Source organism: Xyrauchen texanus, chromosome 22, assembly GCF_025860055.1.
Source record: "Xyrauchen texanus isolate HMW12.3.18 chromosome 22, RBS_HiC_50CHRs, whole genome shotgun sequence".
Classification (NCBI taxonomy): Eukaryota; Metazoa; Chordata; class Actinopteri; order Cypriniformes; family Catostomidae; genus Xyrauchen; species Xyrauchen texanus.
The window spans coordinates 12,028,441-12,045,795 of NC_068297.1; the positions used below are offsets into that span (position 1 = coordinate 12,028,441).

General features: G+C 36.6%; 1 protein-coding gene across 1 annotated transcript; it reads left to right on the forward strand.

Moving 5' to 3' along the window:
• The first annotated feature begins 899 nt into the window (after positions 1-899).
• On the forward strand, positions 900-1,589 carry LOC127662232 (progonadoliberin-3). The gene is made up of 3 exons (XM_052153337.1): positions 900-1,043; positions 1,262-1,336; positions 1,469-1,589. Exons 1-3 carry the CDS (start codon positions 906-908, stop codon positions 1,538-1,540), a joined length of 285 nt encoding a protein of 94 aa, XP_052009297.1. The 5' UTR covers positions 900-905; the 3' UTR covers positions 1,541-1,589.
• The last annotated feature ends 15,766 nt before the right edge of the window (positions 1,590-17,355 follow it).

The window sequence follows — 17,355 nt, forward strand, 5'->3', positions numbered from 1 at the left end:
AACAATTGTATTTTTATTATTTAAAGTATAGTATTTATATTTTAGTCAATAATAATAAGTTGCTGAGTTTGTAATGAGTGAAAACGCATTTTAAATGTAAGATGTTTTCTCTTTTTTCATAGAAATTTGATGCAGATCTATCTGTCTCTGTCTATTCATCTATTTATCTATTTAGTTATTTTATTTTATTTTCATTTAACAGAATATACCTATTTAATATGAAGTATCCAGTCTTTTGTTTTGGCCTTAGATGGTTTATCTGTTCCCAAGTGTGTTGATTTGACCATTAGAGAGTCTGCTTTGACCATTTAAACGCATCATTATTGATCATATCTCAGCCTTTAAACCATGTCCATTAGCCAGGTCCCCTTGACAGTTCTTTATTATTATTATTTTTAAACAGCCCCAGGTGTGCATTAGAGCCTGCATTTTAGAGTGTAGCCTGCACCTGCTCTAACTTAACAAGTCTCCTGATGACGGAATGGCATTACAAATCATTTTTGGGGACTGTATAAAAGACACCATGCACATCTCACTCCATCTTTTTCAAAGACCACAGGTAAGGCATTCGAGACACTCAAAATCTTATTGTAGGCTTTATCTTGACAGCTTGAAGACAACTTCAAAATGTGTTAGGTGGTGTTGAATTTCATTGTATTTTTGGGGGCTTTGTCTCATATAAGTACAAACTATAATCAATTAATATAAGCTGCATTTAATGGACTTCTATAATGAACAACAAGCTCTGAACAAGTTTGTACTGTATAGAATTTGATCTGATAATATTCTCTTTTGTTCTTATATGAACTAGATCAGCTGAAAACATTAGGTTAAATAAAAGTCATTCTTTAAACTAAAGTCCTCATGAGAGTACAATGATATATCAAATGTTTCTCAGATCTAGAATGGAGTGGAAAGGAAGAATCCTGGTCCAGTTCTTAATGCTAGTGTGTGTGTTGGAGCTTAGTCTTTGTCAGCACTGGTCATACGGTTGGCTTCCAGGAGGAAAGAGAAGTGTTGGTGAAGTGGAGGCAACAATCAGGGTGAGGTTATACACATGTCTGCTATATACTTTTAAAAACTTTTGTCCACCTAACTGCATGTCCACTTTGATATATATATATATATAGAGAGCTAATTTTTATTATTATTTAATAGTAGCCTAAAAAAGTTACTGAGCAAACAATAATAATATTTTTTTAATTAGACTGAGATTGAGATGTGGAGTACCAAATAAAAAGCTGTCTTTGTTATTGTCTAGATGATGGATGCTGGTAACACAGTTCTGACTATTCCTGCAAAATCTCCTATGGATCAGCTTTCACCAATACACATAGTGAGAGAACGTCTGTTTCACTTTCTTATTGGAAAAACCTCAGAAACTGAATTTCACAGTGTCCTCAAAAATGTTTTTATCGATCAGTGACATCTCTCTATAATTATTCTTATTATATCTGTCTGCATTCAGGTGAATGAGGTGGAGACTGAAGGTTTGCCTCTGAGAGGACAGAGATTTCCCAACAGACGAGGAAGAGTGTGAATGATGAAGATGATTCGTTGGAACCAATGAGAATGCAATTATGTCCATGGAAACAAAGTCTTATTGAGTCCTAATAAAATATCCTCATCTGATTTTAATAAATATATTGTGTTGGAAGTACATTCTGTAAATACAGAGTAGGTCCAGTATGTTCAAAATCAACCCACACTCATTTATTATTAGTAGATATGTAGATATATAAACCATTTTCCTGAATACAAATGAAATCTACACTTAAATTCTCTTCCACATGGTGGCACTCTTGTATCTGGAAATGTCTTACTATTCTACATTGATATCACTGAAACTGGAAGCACTTCCAGCTAAAACATGTTTATTTTTGTGTATTCTGGAGATAAGGCAGTCATTTACATTAATGTTTAAGACTATAGCTGTTTAAACGTGTCTACTGTGGCCAATAAATATATCATGATCAGTCAGTGTTGACAAATTAATGCATTCGTGAGGATGAGATTTCAGTTTTTTAAAGAACAAATTAGACCTGATTGATATTAAAACTGCAATTTCTTCACATTCAATTGAATTAATAGACTATATGAATAAAAGGGAATTCAATCCAGAGAAATACCTATGTAAGTGTGCCATTTGACTGATTCTGAGTTTAGAGTTGAGTTAACTTTCAATAAACTGATTAAACACTCTGTTGTTCAGTGCAAGTGCAGCTCCAAGGAATTGTCAATACACTTTGTCAGGGCTAAGCAAGATATCAAATAGCTGAGCTGGCTGACACAACACTTACACATGTAAAGGTAGTTCTATTGGATTTTGAGAAGAGTTTGCTCAACACCTCTGATACTGATGACTTCGCTCATTAGTGAAGTAAACTGGACTCAATATAAAGTGTCGATTTTGAAGTGATATATTAATCATATTTAAGTCTGAACCGTATATATTTAGGTAACCCATACATGTGCAGGAATGATTTATTCTGACATGTTCTATACATCCTTTGAAGATTAAGACACAGCGTGGGGCTAATGCAGAGGAGGGATCACATAAATCATCATCGTTTTGTCAATCAAACTCTCTAAAAATGCTGGGTTACAAATAACCCAAATTGGATTGTTTTTAGCCCAGCTGTTGTTTAAATACGGGACAGAGCACACGTTGGTCTAAACTAAACCAGCAAGTTGGGCTGTTTATTTAATTAAATATTGTAAAATAAAGTACACCATAAACAAATGTGTAAACATGGGAGCTCCTTTATTTTTGGATGAATATAAATACATGCAACATGTACATTTAAACTAATTTTAAAAATGTTTTTATAAATGGGGTGTAACAATAAAGTAACATTTATAATGAATGTTAAATACACTAGGCATTAAAAACATTAAACAACCATTGTATTATTAAAAGGATTGCTCACCCAAAAATGAAAAATATCTCATTGACTCACCCTCATCTCGGTATGCCTTTCTTCTACTTCTAAAATTATTTGGTTTTGTTCAGAATATCTCAGGTCTGTTTGGTCCATTCTATGCAAGTGAATAGTGGCCAGAACTTTAAACCTCCAAAAAGTACATAAAGGCAACATGAAAATAATCCATAAAACTTGAGTGGTTCAATCTATGTCTTCAAAAATGATATGATAGATGTGGGTGAGAATAATATCAATATTTAAGTCCTTTCTTACTCTAAATCTCCACATTCACGCCTGAAAGAAAAACTAAACAGGCCACATTAATTTTTGATGTGAAAGTGAAGATTTATAGTACAAATAAATAAATAAATAAATAAAGGACTTAAATATTGATGTGTTTCTTTTACCAACTACTTTCAATGGAAAGTAGCTGAAGCCTGCTCGAAAAGTCTCTAAATGACATCATGCTCTAATTACCATATTCATGACGTCATTGCATCGTATTTGCATTCTGCCTTGTGTCAGCCGGTGTCAGTCCTTTACGTCTGTTGCTTCTCTCCTACACTCTGTACTCACATACTGTAATTTAAAATAGCATAATAAACCTGTTCTCATTTACATATTCTGTTTCTGTTGTCAGAAAATGGAACGAGTATGAAAAAGTGACTGAAATGCTGCCCATTAAGACTACATGTTAACCAGCAGTCACTTCCAAGCTGTTGCTCTGCACTGCTAAAATCTTCATTTTATAAATGCAACATCATCTGACAAAATCACCACACACATAAGTTAAAGAGGCTCTATTATGCTTTTGGGGATTTTACCTTTCCTTTAGTGGGTAATAGCACTTTGTGCCTGTAAAATATCTCCAAAATCCAAAGGACAAAGTCCATGCAAAAGGACAACACTGCTCAAGAACTACACAAAACAACTGGATTGTAGTCCAGCCATTTCTTTTGTAAAGTACATCACTACTTAAGGCATTTGCAGAATGCCCTCCTAAGGGCTATTATGGTCCGCCCTCAAACAAACATAGTTATAGCCGAGGCCAGGATGAGTTAGTGTTGCCATGTCGAGAAGGTGCTTTTTTCTTCACTGCAAAAGCAAAACATTTGTTTGGACTTCCAAAGGCAGAAGAATTGAAGTATCCGTGGTTAAAATGTATTTTTTACCACTATCCCTCGGCAGTACAACCACTACCAATGCCAGATTTTGTCAGAAGTCAATGCCAGAAGTCGGTTACCCCTGAAAGATGGCGCAGTTCCCACTTTGTTGGGAAAATCTGACAATTGAAGTGACCACAAGGAGGTTACCCCATGTGACTCAATCCTCCCTAGCAACCGGGCCAATTTGGTTGCTTAGGAGACCTGGCTGGAGTCATTCAGCACACCCTGGATTCAAACTCACGACTCCAGGAGTGGTAGCCAGCGTCAATACTCGCTGAGCTACCCAGGCCCCCCTAGCTAGAAGCTATTTGATGTAATTAGTTTCTTAATTACTGTAAGAAATTTTGTCATTAGTTACATAGATGTATGTGCCTATGTGGAGAATCTGTAATAGAGTTATTTTACAACAGTAGAAATACATTTATGTAATGGGGGTGTATCCTGTTTTTATGTGCTATTCCTACTGAGACCGCTAGAGAGGAGTATGACTTAACTGCATAAAGTAAGAAAGAGCGTAGAAGAAATAAAATGAGACCGCATGTACATGCGTTGTATGTTGAGTCATTTTATTAAAAGTATCACATTCATTTTACCGTGCCTATCAGTGTCTTTCTAGCAAGATGCAACGTTTGAGCAGCTGCATTGCGGAGAATGTCGTTGTCCTTACACTGATGTTGACACATTGATACATGGTATTAAAATGGGCTCTGTCAATGTTCCCCTTCACACTGTTCATCTGAAGTCTGACCTTGTCATAGGATCTGTTAAGCTGGGTGTACTCTCACAGTTACCTGATTACAATATCAACTTTATACTCGGGAATGACAATGTAGTCATTCCCGAGTATCAGTCAGTCCGGATCGGGAACAGCATCTCCACCACCAACACACTGAGCAATGGGGCCCCCCAGGGCTGTGTGCTCAGTCCACTGCTGTTCACTCTGCTGACTCACGACTGTGCAGCAATGCACAGCTCGAATCACATCATCAAGTTCGCCGATGACACGACCGTGGTGGGTCTCATCAGCAAGAACGACGAGTCAGCATACAGAGAGGAGGTGCAGCGGCTGATGAACTGGTGTAGAGCCAACAACCTGTCCCTGAATGTCGACAAAACAAAAGAGATGGTTGTTGACTTTAGGAGAGCACAAGGTGAACACACTCCGCTGAACATCGACGGCTCCTCTGTGGAGATCGTCAAAAGCACCAAATTCCTTGGTGTTCACTTGGCGGAGAACCTCACCTGGTCCCTCAACACCAGCTCTATCACCAAGAAAGCCCAGCAGCGTCTCTACTTTCTTCGAAGGCTGAGGAAAGCACATCTCCCAACCCCCATCCTCACTACATTCTATAGAGGGACTATTGAGAGCATCCTGAGCAGCTGCATCACTGCCTGGTTTGGGACTTGCACCGTTTCGGACCGCAAAACCCTGCAGAGGATAGTGAGGACAGCTGAGAAGATCATCGGGGTCTCTCTTCCCTCCATCAAAGACATTTACAAAAAACACTGTATCCGCAAAGCAACCAGAATTGTGGACGACCCCACACACCCCTCACACAAACTCTTTACCCTCCTCCCGTCTGGCAAGAGGTACTGAAGCATTCGGGCCCTCACGGCCAGACTGTGTAACAGCTTCTTCCCCCAAGCCATCAGACTCCTCAATACTCAGAGACTGGTTTGACACACACGTGTCCTGAGTTGCACTTTAATTACTGTCACTTTATAACTGTCTGCTACCTCAATAACTGCTATGTGCATAGAACATTATCTCATAGTATGTTATGTTTACATTTTTTTAGAAACTGTCATCTTTTTGCACTACTGAGTACTGGTCGGCGCTGCACTGTCTATTGTCCTGTTCATTGTCAGAAATTTGTTGTACTGTCCTGTACTTGTTTGCACGTGCACTTTATATAGGTATATGTAGGTTTTTTTTATATAGGTATTTTATTTCGTTGTGTTGTCTCATGTGGTTTTGTGTTGGTCCTTTGTTGTTTTTATGTAGCACCATGGTCCTGGAGGAACGTTGTCTTGTTTTGCTGTGTACTGTACTAACTGTATATGGTTGAAACGACAATAAAAACCACTTGACTTGTAGGTGGTAATGATTTTCCACGGCCAGTCAATGTACATAACCTTTGTGCTGGTGAGCAGTCTGACCATCCTAGACAGTTTCCCTCTGCATTCCCGGCCTGCATTGTGATGCACGCTCAGTCGCAGAAGTTCAGAGATTATGTTGATTTCTTTGACTCAGTCCCAGTTTCCTTGTCACATCCTGTAGATTATAAGATGTCTGTTGAACCCAAATTCCCCAAACCTGCACCCATTGTTTCTGTTGCTGTTACACTGACCATTTATAGTCCTGAAGTGGATTGTCTGGTCAAAAATGCTCAAATCTCCTGTATGTGTTTGCAGAAGTTGTTGTAACAAATGCAAACGTGTATATTTGAGATTAACTCATGTGGTAACCCTAACAGTTTTACAAACCCAGGTTTGTAATTTTAAGAGCAGGAGTGTTATATCCCTGGATGTATTTAAGTGTACATTTGTGTTCCAAGGCTTTGTCCTTATTACAATTTGGAGGTTGTTTGTTCTTTCTTTCTTTCTCTCTCTCTCTCTCTCTCTCTCTCTCTCTCTCTCTCTCTCTCTCTCTTACCGGCTGATCAGAGACAGGTGTCTGAAATGATGACAGCTAATCACTTCTCTGCCGGAATTGGTTGATGGGGAGAAGGAAACATGATTTAGTGCTGGCAAAACCTCAGTGTAATGGCTTTTTCCCCTTTCCTGTTGCAGACCTGTTGTATACTTGTTGCTTGTAGTTGGTAAATGTTGTTAATATTGGACTGAGGTTGACCTAGCTTTTCCTTTTTGTTGTTAAATACTATATATATATGTGTGTGTGTATATATTATTATAGTCATAACAGATTTATAGTCTGTTAATGCCTGATCTTCTCAGTAGTAGGGAGATGGGTGCAATTTTTGTTTCATCTGTTTTTCTCTTGTTTTTGATAGAGAGGGAGTCAGGGAAAACCTATGTTTTATTTATCTTTTATTTTAGCTAAGTAAGTTTGACTCCCTTTTATGAAGTTGAACAATTTGTTTGTTTTGGAGAAACTTCCATTTTCTGTTTATGATTAAATACTTTTTGAGTTAACTTTTTAAAATGTGACTTTTCCTTTTTGAGAGCTGGGTTGGGAGAAGGTTAAAAACTTTACCTTTTATGTTACTCCTCCCCAACCCTAGACTGGGGCAGGTCGTAACAAGTTAACAACAACAGCTACAGGCTGTAACAAAAAGCATTCAAACCTATAGATTAACACGTCTCCTATTTATATGCATGGCCAAGGTGCAATTTATTGGTGCAACTTTTTGGAGGGTCTCCTTTTAAATATGGCAATTTACTAATGACAGTTAACTAATTAACACTTGGAATGCATAGGCTTTTTTCAACATGTATGGTGAATTTAATAATAATCGAAGCTCAACAAGAGAAGCATCACCCGCAAGTGTTACAATGGCATGAAATGAGAACACCAGAAGTGGTATTCCTGCTTTAGTCAACATCATCTTAACATTTTAAAGATTTTTGAAAATTACCAAATGTGACTCTGACGCTTGTGGATGTGTGAGACAACAGTGTGTCCCGAAAATGTTAGAAATTCTGTCTTAATGAAAATGTCCTGAATAAAAATGTGTGTATTTGTGTGAAAATTTGCAAAGAGTGTAGAGATGTAAGCGCAAAAGAGTAAACCATGTAGTTTTAATGTTATCATCAGATTCTTTCCATTAGTTTTTACTTTTTTTTTTTTTTTTGTACAAAAATGGCATAAAATGGCAAATGTTTTCCATTTTCACTGGCTTTGTTTCTCCTTCACTCACAAATACAAATTGCACCTAAAGGGAATACCTGAACAAATATATATATTTTCAATTAATATAGGCAATTATAATGTTGCCTTCATTTCCAAAATAATTTATGGTAGGTAAGGGTCAACTCACCACTTCCCAGCCTCCCGAGGAAAAATACAGAGACCACCCCGGAATTCAATGTGTTATTCGCACCCTGCACATATATGTAGCTGTATAACACTAACAGCCCACACAGGTATGATGCCTATGCAGACACAGGTATGACAACTACTCCCATACTTCTTTGAATGGCTCAAAAAATTACAAGGAGCGTTTACACTCACTAAGTAAGATCCAACGGTTTTACTCTGGCAGGCACAAATTGCACTTTTGTAAAGTGAAATGAAGCCACATGTGAAGGCTTAGTGAAGCTGCTTGAGACATCAGCACAGCCCGAGGCAGTGGGAGCAAACTTGTCATATATGATCAAACATAATATAAAGCAGAATTGCACGACTGAATGTGGAGATCTCCCCAGGGACCCCCCGCTTTCATCCAGCCATTACGGTGATTATGACTGTCTGTGTGTGTGCCTGAGATCCAGAATAACTGGAAATGTTTAGTAGGCCTACAAGTGAAGTGGCAGCTGAATGATGTAAATTGGACAAAAGATGATCTGGCAGACATTTGGCCTGCTCAGCGATCACCAATATATAAACATTTGTGAAGTTATTCATTGGAAAATAAATACCTGGAATAAATATGTTGTTTTGGATAAAACCTCTACACATTTATTTAAATGACAGAAGAGTGAATCTTTTAAGGTATTTTATTAAATTCCAAAGTTTCATGAACTGACAAGTTTATGAGGAAACAAAAAGAGTTCGTCTCACATAAATCTGAATACAAAAGTCATCACTCTTTCTGAGAGGCTGCACGCTGACTGAACAGCACTGTGATCACACAATTGTGTCATTACCACTTTATCATGATGCCATATTAATTTAACTGCTAAAATAAAAATAACACAAAAACCTGTGTGCTGGCTTCAATTACACATATACAAAAAGAGTGATTTAGATGTTGCAATGACTGTTTGTTCATGACATAGAATAATATAAACAGGACAAAACAAAAACAAAAATTGTTAATGTAATTTCCACCACTTGTGATACAGAGTAAAAGAACCAACTATCGTTTTAAAAGCATTTTTTACACAACTGTTTTTTCTTTGTTGTTTGCATTAATGTAGGGACTTAGCAACTATGTTATTCACATTAAGAACATCACAATAAGGTCACAATAAAAGCATAGTAATTTAATTATCTGCTGTAAATTATTGGAATCTACATTTACAAAACTTCGACAAGTCATGTGCTGGTCAAATTCAATAAAGTGGACCCAAAGTGGTATTGTCCAATCACAGCGATCAGCGCAAAAGTGCTCTCCTCTGATTGGTCATTTGTCCTGTCATCTGTTAGCATGATTTGAAGGCAGGAAGTGAACTTCTAACACGTGTAATCGTTTCCCAAAGAAATTAGAAAGCATGCAAATCTTGCTATCATACCGATTGCTGGTCATTTTTTAACTTTTACTGCTTTTTAATGCTCTGAAAAACTGTTATTGTTTTGAGTTGTCGTGTTTTCGTATACTTGTGCATGTGTATAATTATACCCGACAGTTGTGTGTGTGGATTTGCAGGGTTATTGATGTGTTTTTGCGCACATGTGGATTTTTTTAATGTGTGACAGCTGCATATTTACAGATTGTTGTCTTTGCAGAAATGTGACTTTTGTGCGTGTGCAAGGTTGTTCATCAGACTGCATGCAAGTGTTCCTATGGCAAGCCGAATGGACTTTTATTAATTAAGATAATATTAATTGTTTATATCAACAATTAAATGTTCACTAGATAAATTCTAATTCTTGATATCAAGAATGTCATTTTCACTTGTGGAAATGCCAATTTTTTATATCAATAATTCAATTTCCACTAGTAAAAACATGAATTCTTGATATAAAAAATGATGTTATCACTTGCAGAAATCACATTCTTGATATCAAAAATGTATTTTCAACTAATAAAACCATAATGTTTTATATCTATAATTGAATTTTCAATTACTAGTTTCAATGACTTTTTCTTACAATTTTAATTTCTTATATCTGTATTTGTCACTAGTAAGAGTATTTTAAAATGTAATCCATTTCCAGATATCAAAAATACCAATTGTAACATGCTGAAATACATCTACAGATATCAGGAATGACCATTTTCACAAGTGAAAATATATTTCTTGATATCAGGAATGAATATTTTTTTTACTAACAATGTAATTGTTGATATCAGAAATAATACTTTTACTAGTAAGAAGTTCATTCTTGAGATCAAAAATGGAATTTCAACTAATAAAAAAGTAATTATTAATATCTGTAACTGAATTCTTACATGTAAAAAAGGAATTGTTACATGTTGAAATTCAATTTTTACTAGTTTAAATTGTAATTTCAGATGTCATAAATTCCTTTTTGGAAATGTGCATAATAATGAGGAATGCTTACGAGTTCCTTATGTAGCTTATGAATATTCAAAAAAGAAAGATATGGAACCTTGCAGGGGATATGCAAGGGGAAAAGAGAACCGCTAATTCATCCCCACTATCCGTTTTCGCCATCGTTTATAAACCACACTTTATAAACCATATATATATATATATATATATATATATATATATATATATATATATATATATATATATATGTATATATATATGACAAAAATAATAAACAAGAATAACACATAGATTGTTTTATATTTTATTTTATTAATTCTGGAAAGAAGATAAATTATGTCGTTATATGGGATGATTTATTTTATCTCAGTATTGTAAATAAATGTGTATAAGTTGAGCATTGTTCATTAAAAGGTTTGTATATATGTATTGTCTTCTTAACAAGTTTCCCAATTTGTTCTCCTCACGAATCTAGTTATCTGGTTTAAAACATTTTGTGTCCATAGTAATGGTGCACTAGTAGCTGAGGGGTCACGTACGCGCTACAACGACTTTGGCGAGCCAGCCTGGAGAACAGTGGTGGTAAATGAAAATCAGATTAAACAGACCTGAGATAACAATAGTCCTGAGAAACATGGAAATCATTGAAACCGAGAAAGTTACATTTGCGAACTCAGGTATAGTACAAGAACTAACTGACACTGAACTAGATGAAGATCTAGTTGAATTTCTAAATAAACATGGATGTGTTTGTAGACATCTGCGCTTAGATGATCCAAAGTCGCCATATCAAAGGGATGTTATCATAGAGTATTACGGCTGATCTGCTCTTGAGCCTCTGTTGCCATACACTTTTCAGAAGCCCACATGATGTATATTTTGTCATAAGACTCTTGTCAAGTGTCTACATGCCAGCAGTAACTGAGCATGCCACTGCTAGATATTTTGCAGAGCTGCAAATAATAGCAAAGCTCAGTGATAAAACTTTTGATGAACTTCTGAAAGAAAAGTTATCCCAAGCCACTGCATCAGAGGTTAGCATCTCAACATACACTTCCCAAGTGATTGGCACTTCCGTATTTGATTCCTTTACCCCATCCAAGCAAATAGAAAGTATAAGGGTGTCAAAGCGCAGAGACCGTATGCTGTGGGTTATGTACTCTAGAAAAGAGAACGTTAACGTTCGATGTAGCTGATGCAACTCCACCTGAAATCCAGCAAGTGGTAGTTGAACACCTAGTGAGGAATGCAGGAACTTCCCACATGCATACACCTTTCAGACTTGGAGTGTTCTCAGGAAAATCTGATTGATTTTCAAAAAAGCTTGAAGAACATGAAAAAACACCTTTTGCATATCCTAAACCATTTGAAAGAGTATGGATTGAAACTCTCAGTAGAGAAATGCAAATTTTTCTAGACATCTGTCAAATATCTAGGACACATTTTATCACAAAATGGCATAGAAACTCACTGACCCTTAACACTTATTTAGTTTACTAATTTTAAGCCATGACATCCACTATACATAAGTAATATTGGAATTATATTCATGATGTTAGAAAGAGGGGAACTGACCCCCACAGTGAGGCTGGTTTCTCCCAAGGATATTTTTCTCCATAAACCAACATCTTATGGACTTTTGTGTTCCTTGCCACAGTCGTCTTCGGTTTCCTCACTGGGTTACTAAAAATAAATTATTATTTAACTGTTTATTTTTATACACAATTTACAATCGTATTTAATCGAACTACACAAAGATGACAGAAAATGAAACTGTAATATCAATAATGCATGATTTTCTGTAAAGCTGCTTTGAAATGATTTAAAAATGAAAAAATGACTTGAATTGATTTATCGCATGGTGAAAAATAGAGGCCATTAAGACCTGGCCAAGTTCAAAAACTCTCAAAGAGCTACATTCTTTCTTAGGATTGTCCGGTTATTACCAACGAATTATCCAAGATAATACTAAGATCGTAAAACCCTTAAATGACTTAACTGTTGGGTATCTACCTCTGCATAAATCTGTAAAGACAGGAGTAAGAGTATGTCCTACCTGAGTCCAAAGGAGCCTTTTGGAGGAAGGTGGACAGAATGCTGTCAACAAGCTTTTGATATATGGATTCACAAACTCTCTACAGCACCTGTGTTAGGGTTTGCTGATCCCAAACTGCCATATGAGTGGCACACCGATGCTAGTACCACCGGGCTAGGTGTTGCACTTTATCAAGAGCAAGGAGGAAAACTGAGAACAATTGCATTCGCTACCCGAGGACTCTCAAAGAGTGAAGCTCTGTACCCCAAGCATAAACTCTGGTTTTTAGCCTTGAGGTGGGCAGTTACTGAGAAGTTTTCTGATTACTTGTACGGAAGTAATTTCAAATGTATTCACAGATAGCAATCCATTGACTTATGTGTTAACATCTGCAAAGTTGGATGCAATGATTTACAGATGGCTATCCGCCCTGTCCACATTCTCTATTACCCTTCAGTATCGCCGAGGAAACAGTAATGGAGATGCGGATGGACTGTCGAGACGTCCTCATGGAGCACTCACTAATGATCTGGTGTCCCAAAAAGAGCAAGAGCGCATCCATCAGTTTAAGTTGCATCACTCACTTGAAAATGACAATTCTATCTTGGTCTCTACTGATGTAGTTCAAGCTATCAGCGACAAACATCTAATATGTCTAACTGAGGATGGTGATTGTATTCCCCTAGTTGAATCCCTTTCCGTGAGCTCAGAGATGATTCCTGAGAGTTATGAGTGTGTTGATGGATTTCCAATTGTTCCTGGTATGACAGAACAAGAATTGAAAGATAAACAAAGAGCTGATACAATGATACAAGAGATAATCTTGCAAATGGAATCAGGACAACCTTCTTTACCTGTACCGAGAAAAGAATTACCAGAACTCCCTCTTTTGCGAGAATTGAAGAAGTTAGATTTGAGGGTATTTTATATCGGAAGAGAGTATTTGGTGACCATGCAACTTACCAGCTTGTCCTCCCAAAATACCTGTAGTCTTGGAACAGTTGCATGACAACATGGGTCATTTAGGTGTAGAAAGAACCCTTGATCTCGTTAGAGCTCATTTCTATTGGCCTACGAAGGCTCTATATGTTGAGGTTAAAATCAAGGCTTGCGGCAGATCTGTCTGCAGAAAGACTCTGCCAGAAAGAGCTGCACCGCTGGTGAATATTCATGTATCCCTGCCACTTCAGTTGGTATATATGGATTTCCTGTCATTGGAACCAGATCGTAGTAACACAAAAGACATCCTAGGAATGATGGATTACTTCACTAAATATGCCGTAGCAATACCTACTCTGAAATGCGAAGAGTCTTTGGGTGAATTTCATTGTGCATTATGGTGTTCCTGAAAGACTCCATAGTGATCAAGGACCTGATTTTGAGAGTAGAACTATTAAAGAGCTATGTGAGATTGCAAGCATGCACAAAGTTTGAACTAAGCCATATCATGCCAGGGGAAACCCAGTAGAACGATTAAACCAAATGTTACTGAGTATGCTGGGTACTCTGAAGGATCAAGACAAAGTAATTGGAAAGACTTTGTGAAGTCAATTGTGCATGCTTACAATTGCACTAAACATGAGACCACAGTGTTTACACAATATGAGTTGATGTTTGGTAGGCCGCAGATTTGTTGATCAACCTTGTGTTCAATGTCCCTGTGAATAACAGTAATGTAGAATCACATTCACAATATGTGCAAATTTTGAAAACTTATCTACAAGAGAGCTATGATCTTGCCAGAAAGAATGTAGTGAAGGTTCCAGCAAGAAATAAGACACATGTATGACAAAAGAATACAGATTCGTCCCTTGACAAGTGATCGAGTCCTTGTCAGAAATGTGCACCTAAGGGGGAAACACAAATTAGCTGATAAATGGGATTCTGTAGTGTATATCATAGTAAGCCATGCTGGTGAACTTCCTGTATATACAGTGAAACCAGAGGGAAAAGATGGACCTTCGTGAATGCTTCACAGAGATTTACTACTACCATTTGGCTTCTTGACACTGCTTGTGGAGGAAGAGCAAGTTGTGCATAAACCACAAGAAAGATGAACAACTCGGAGAAAAGTAAAAGAGGAAGAACAAGAAGATTCAGAACAATTAATGAATTATGATGAAGAGGATGATGATGATTATTTAATTTAGGTTACTGAACCTATTTCCAAAGCTACACCAATCAGTTTTGTGAAGGAGAATGACGTAATAAGAAAGCAAAGAGAAATTCCTTTCAGATGTGTTGGGTCTAAAAAACACATTTTCCCTGATTCAGTTCCCACCAGTGGCAAGGTTTTTGGAGGTACAAATGATGAGTTATTACCTGAACCAGGATACTTACGTGAAACTCTTCTCGTAGACCAAACTCTGTGCAAAGTGATGCAGTACCTGAAAGGAGAACCTGGAAGACAGGATTCGTTCATCTGGAACAAGACAGCAAAGTTTGAATTCATCTGCTGATTTCAGGATGGAAAATGAAACTAACGCTAACACAGTGGAAAGTGAGAAAGCCATACTTGTTACCTCAGTAGGAGAAAACCGGTTAGAACCAATTGAATCTGATGTACCTGATGAAGATACAGACTCAGTAGAGAAACTTACAGAGCAAGCCTTCCTAAGATCTAAGTTAAAATGTATAGGCCGCTATAATCATAAAGCAAAGGGACTTGCATAGATTTAACAGGGGAGGGTGTAACCCAGGTTAAAAAAAACTAAGCCTTGGAAATAACATTCTAAACGAGGGCTAAATAAGAAATAAATAGGTGTGGAAAATAAATAATTGGATTTTTGTAAAAACTGATGAAAAGAATCTGTATTAAAATTGATATACAACTAAGCAATAATTAGGAAAATAAATATAACACTAAAATAAAAGATTGTGATGTAGATACAGATACGGAAGTGGAGAGTGAAATGTTTCAGTGAACACGAGATGAAGCACGAGAGAGAGAAGCTAAACATTTTTTTAAATCATTCTCTAAATTACTAAATAAATATAAATATTGTGTTGGATTGACAACAAAAGGTTGTTTGTAGAATGATGATGGTCCAGATGGAAGTGGATGCAAACAGATAATGGAATTACATGTCTATGTGAAGTATTAGCTAGAATGTGAAATCATACGATTTGGGGAGTTTTACATTCTTCTTAAAAGAAATGTATTTTATTTTGTCATTTTATTAGGGTGTGCATATATAAGGTTTACTTCATTATTAATTTATGTGACGGTGTAGATGGTTCATTTGGCCGTGATGCTAATCCACCTGTGCTCAATTTGCAAATTGTGTGACAACTATTATGTTGAATATAATTTGGAGAAAGAAATGTTGTTTAAATTTATATTTTAGTTGAATTGAAGTTCATGACACTGTTTTTGGTGAACAAAAACAGGTAAGGTCTTATGTTTAGACCATGAATAGAGGAGAAACTCCATGACACTGGAACATGTGAACTGAAACTCAGTGAAACTGAGATGGCGAGCCACCCACGAGAGTAATCTGAAAAAAAAAAAAAAAAAACCAATGAATGTGATTTCAGATGATGGATTGAGAGCAAACGGTCTGTGATTGCGATAAGTACTTAAAAAAAATTCAGGATTTAGGAACTTTCTATCTACGAGTGTAGATTTTGACCCTTAGTTATCGTAACAGCAGAGACAAGCGTTAAACGGGCAGATGCCTTTAACCAGTCTCTCCGCATACATTCATGTGATGAACACTCAACGAGAGCTACGTCTGCCATTTTGTCCCCTCCTTACACACACACACACACACACACACACACACCTTCCTCTCATGTATTTTAGGCTTATTTGTTACTATATCTAATTATGTTACTATTTAGGTTGTAGTTGGAAGTCAGAAGTTTTTTAACTGCATTGTATTGATTATTAATTGATATGACTGCATTCATACACTTTGTTATGCTTTAAAGAGAAGTGTTTTGGTATTGTTATGCATGCACCTGTGTCAAAGGCTGGCAGGGGATGTCAGTGCTCGGATTCAAGCTTTCATTGTTTTCCTTTTGAATGTCGATGTTCTCCGGACGTCGATTTTCCTAACAGAACAATCCTACAGTAAGACCGCTATCTTATGATTACTCTCCACTACTTTCATTTTCATATGCTTTTACACTCCCCAAAGCAACATTATGTAGCAGCTGATACATGCATCTTAGACAGCAAATAAAGGGATTGAAGTAGAAGTGTGTGTGTTTGGTTGTCAGCATGTGTACTCACTGCACAGAGGGTAATGGTTGGAACTTGTGATGGAGAGGACTGCAGCTTCAGAACAGGGTTGAATTAACATTTATGCTTCACTATAGAAAGCAGAAGAGGAGGAAGATAAAGACTAGGAAGGGGTAGGTTTGAAAGACAATCAAAAATTGCAACATATTAATTTGTCCTCGATATGATAACATGGTTTGGTATATGTTCCATGGCAAAATGGTATTATTCAAAGTTGCTTGTTTTAGAGTATCATATTAACCGATTTATTTGGTGTATAACATTTGTGACATTTTGCATTTTACTTTCTACGTATTTGCATTTATTTTTTAATAATAATAATAATAATAATAATAATACATTTTATTTAAAGGCGCCTTTCTCTGCACTCAAGGACACCGTACAGGGATACATAAGACATTTAAAAGAACCAAAATTAAATAAACAACAACATAAAAAAAAAAAAAAAAGAGGTAGAGCAATTGATATCATGTGAGATAGGCATTTTTGAACAGATGTGTTTTGAGTTGCGATTTGAAGTGGAAAAATGAATCGATGTTTCAACTCAAGTGGTTTTTATTGTCGTTTCAACCATATACAGTTAGTACAGTACACAGCAAAACGAGACAACGTTCCTCCAGA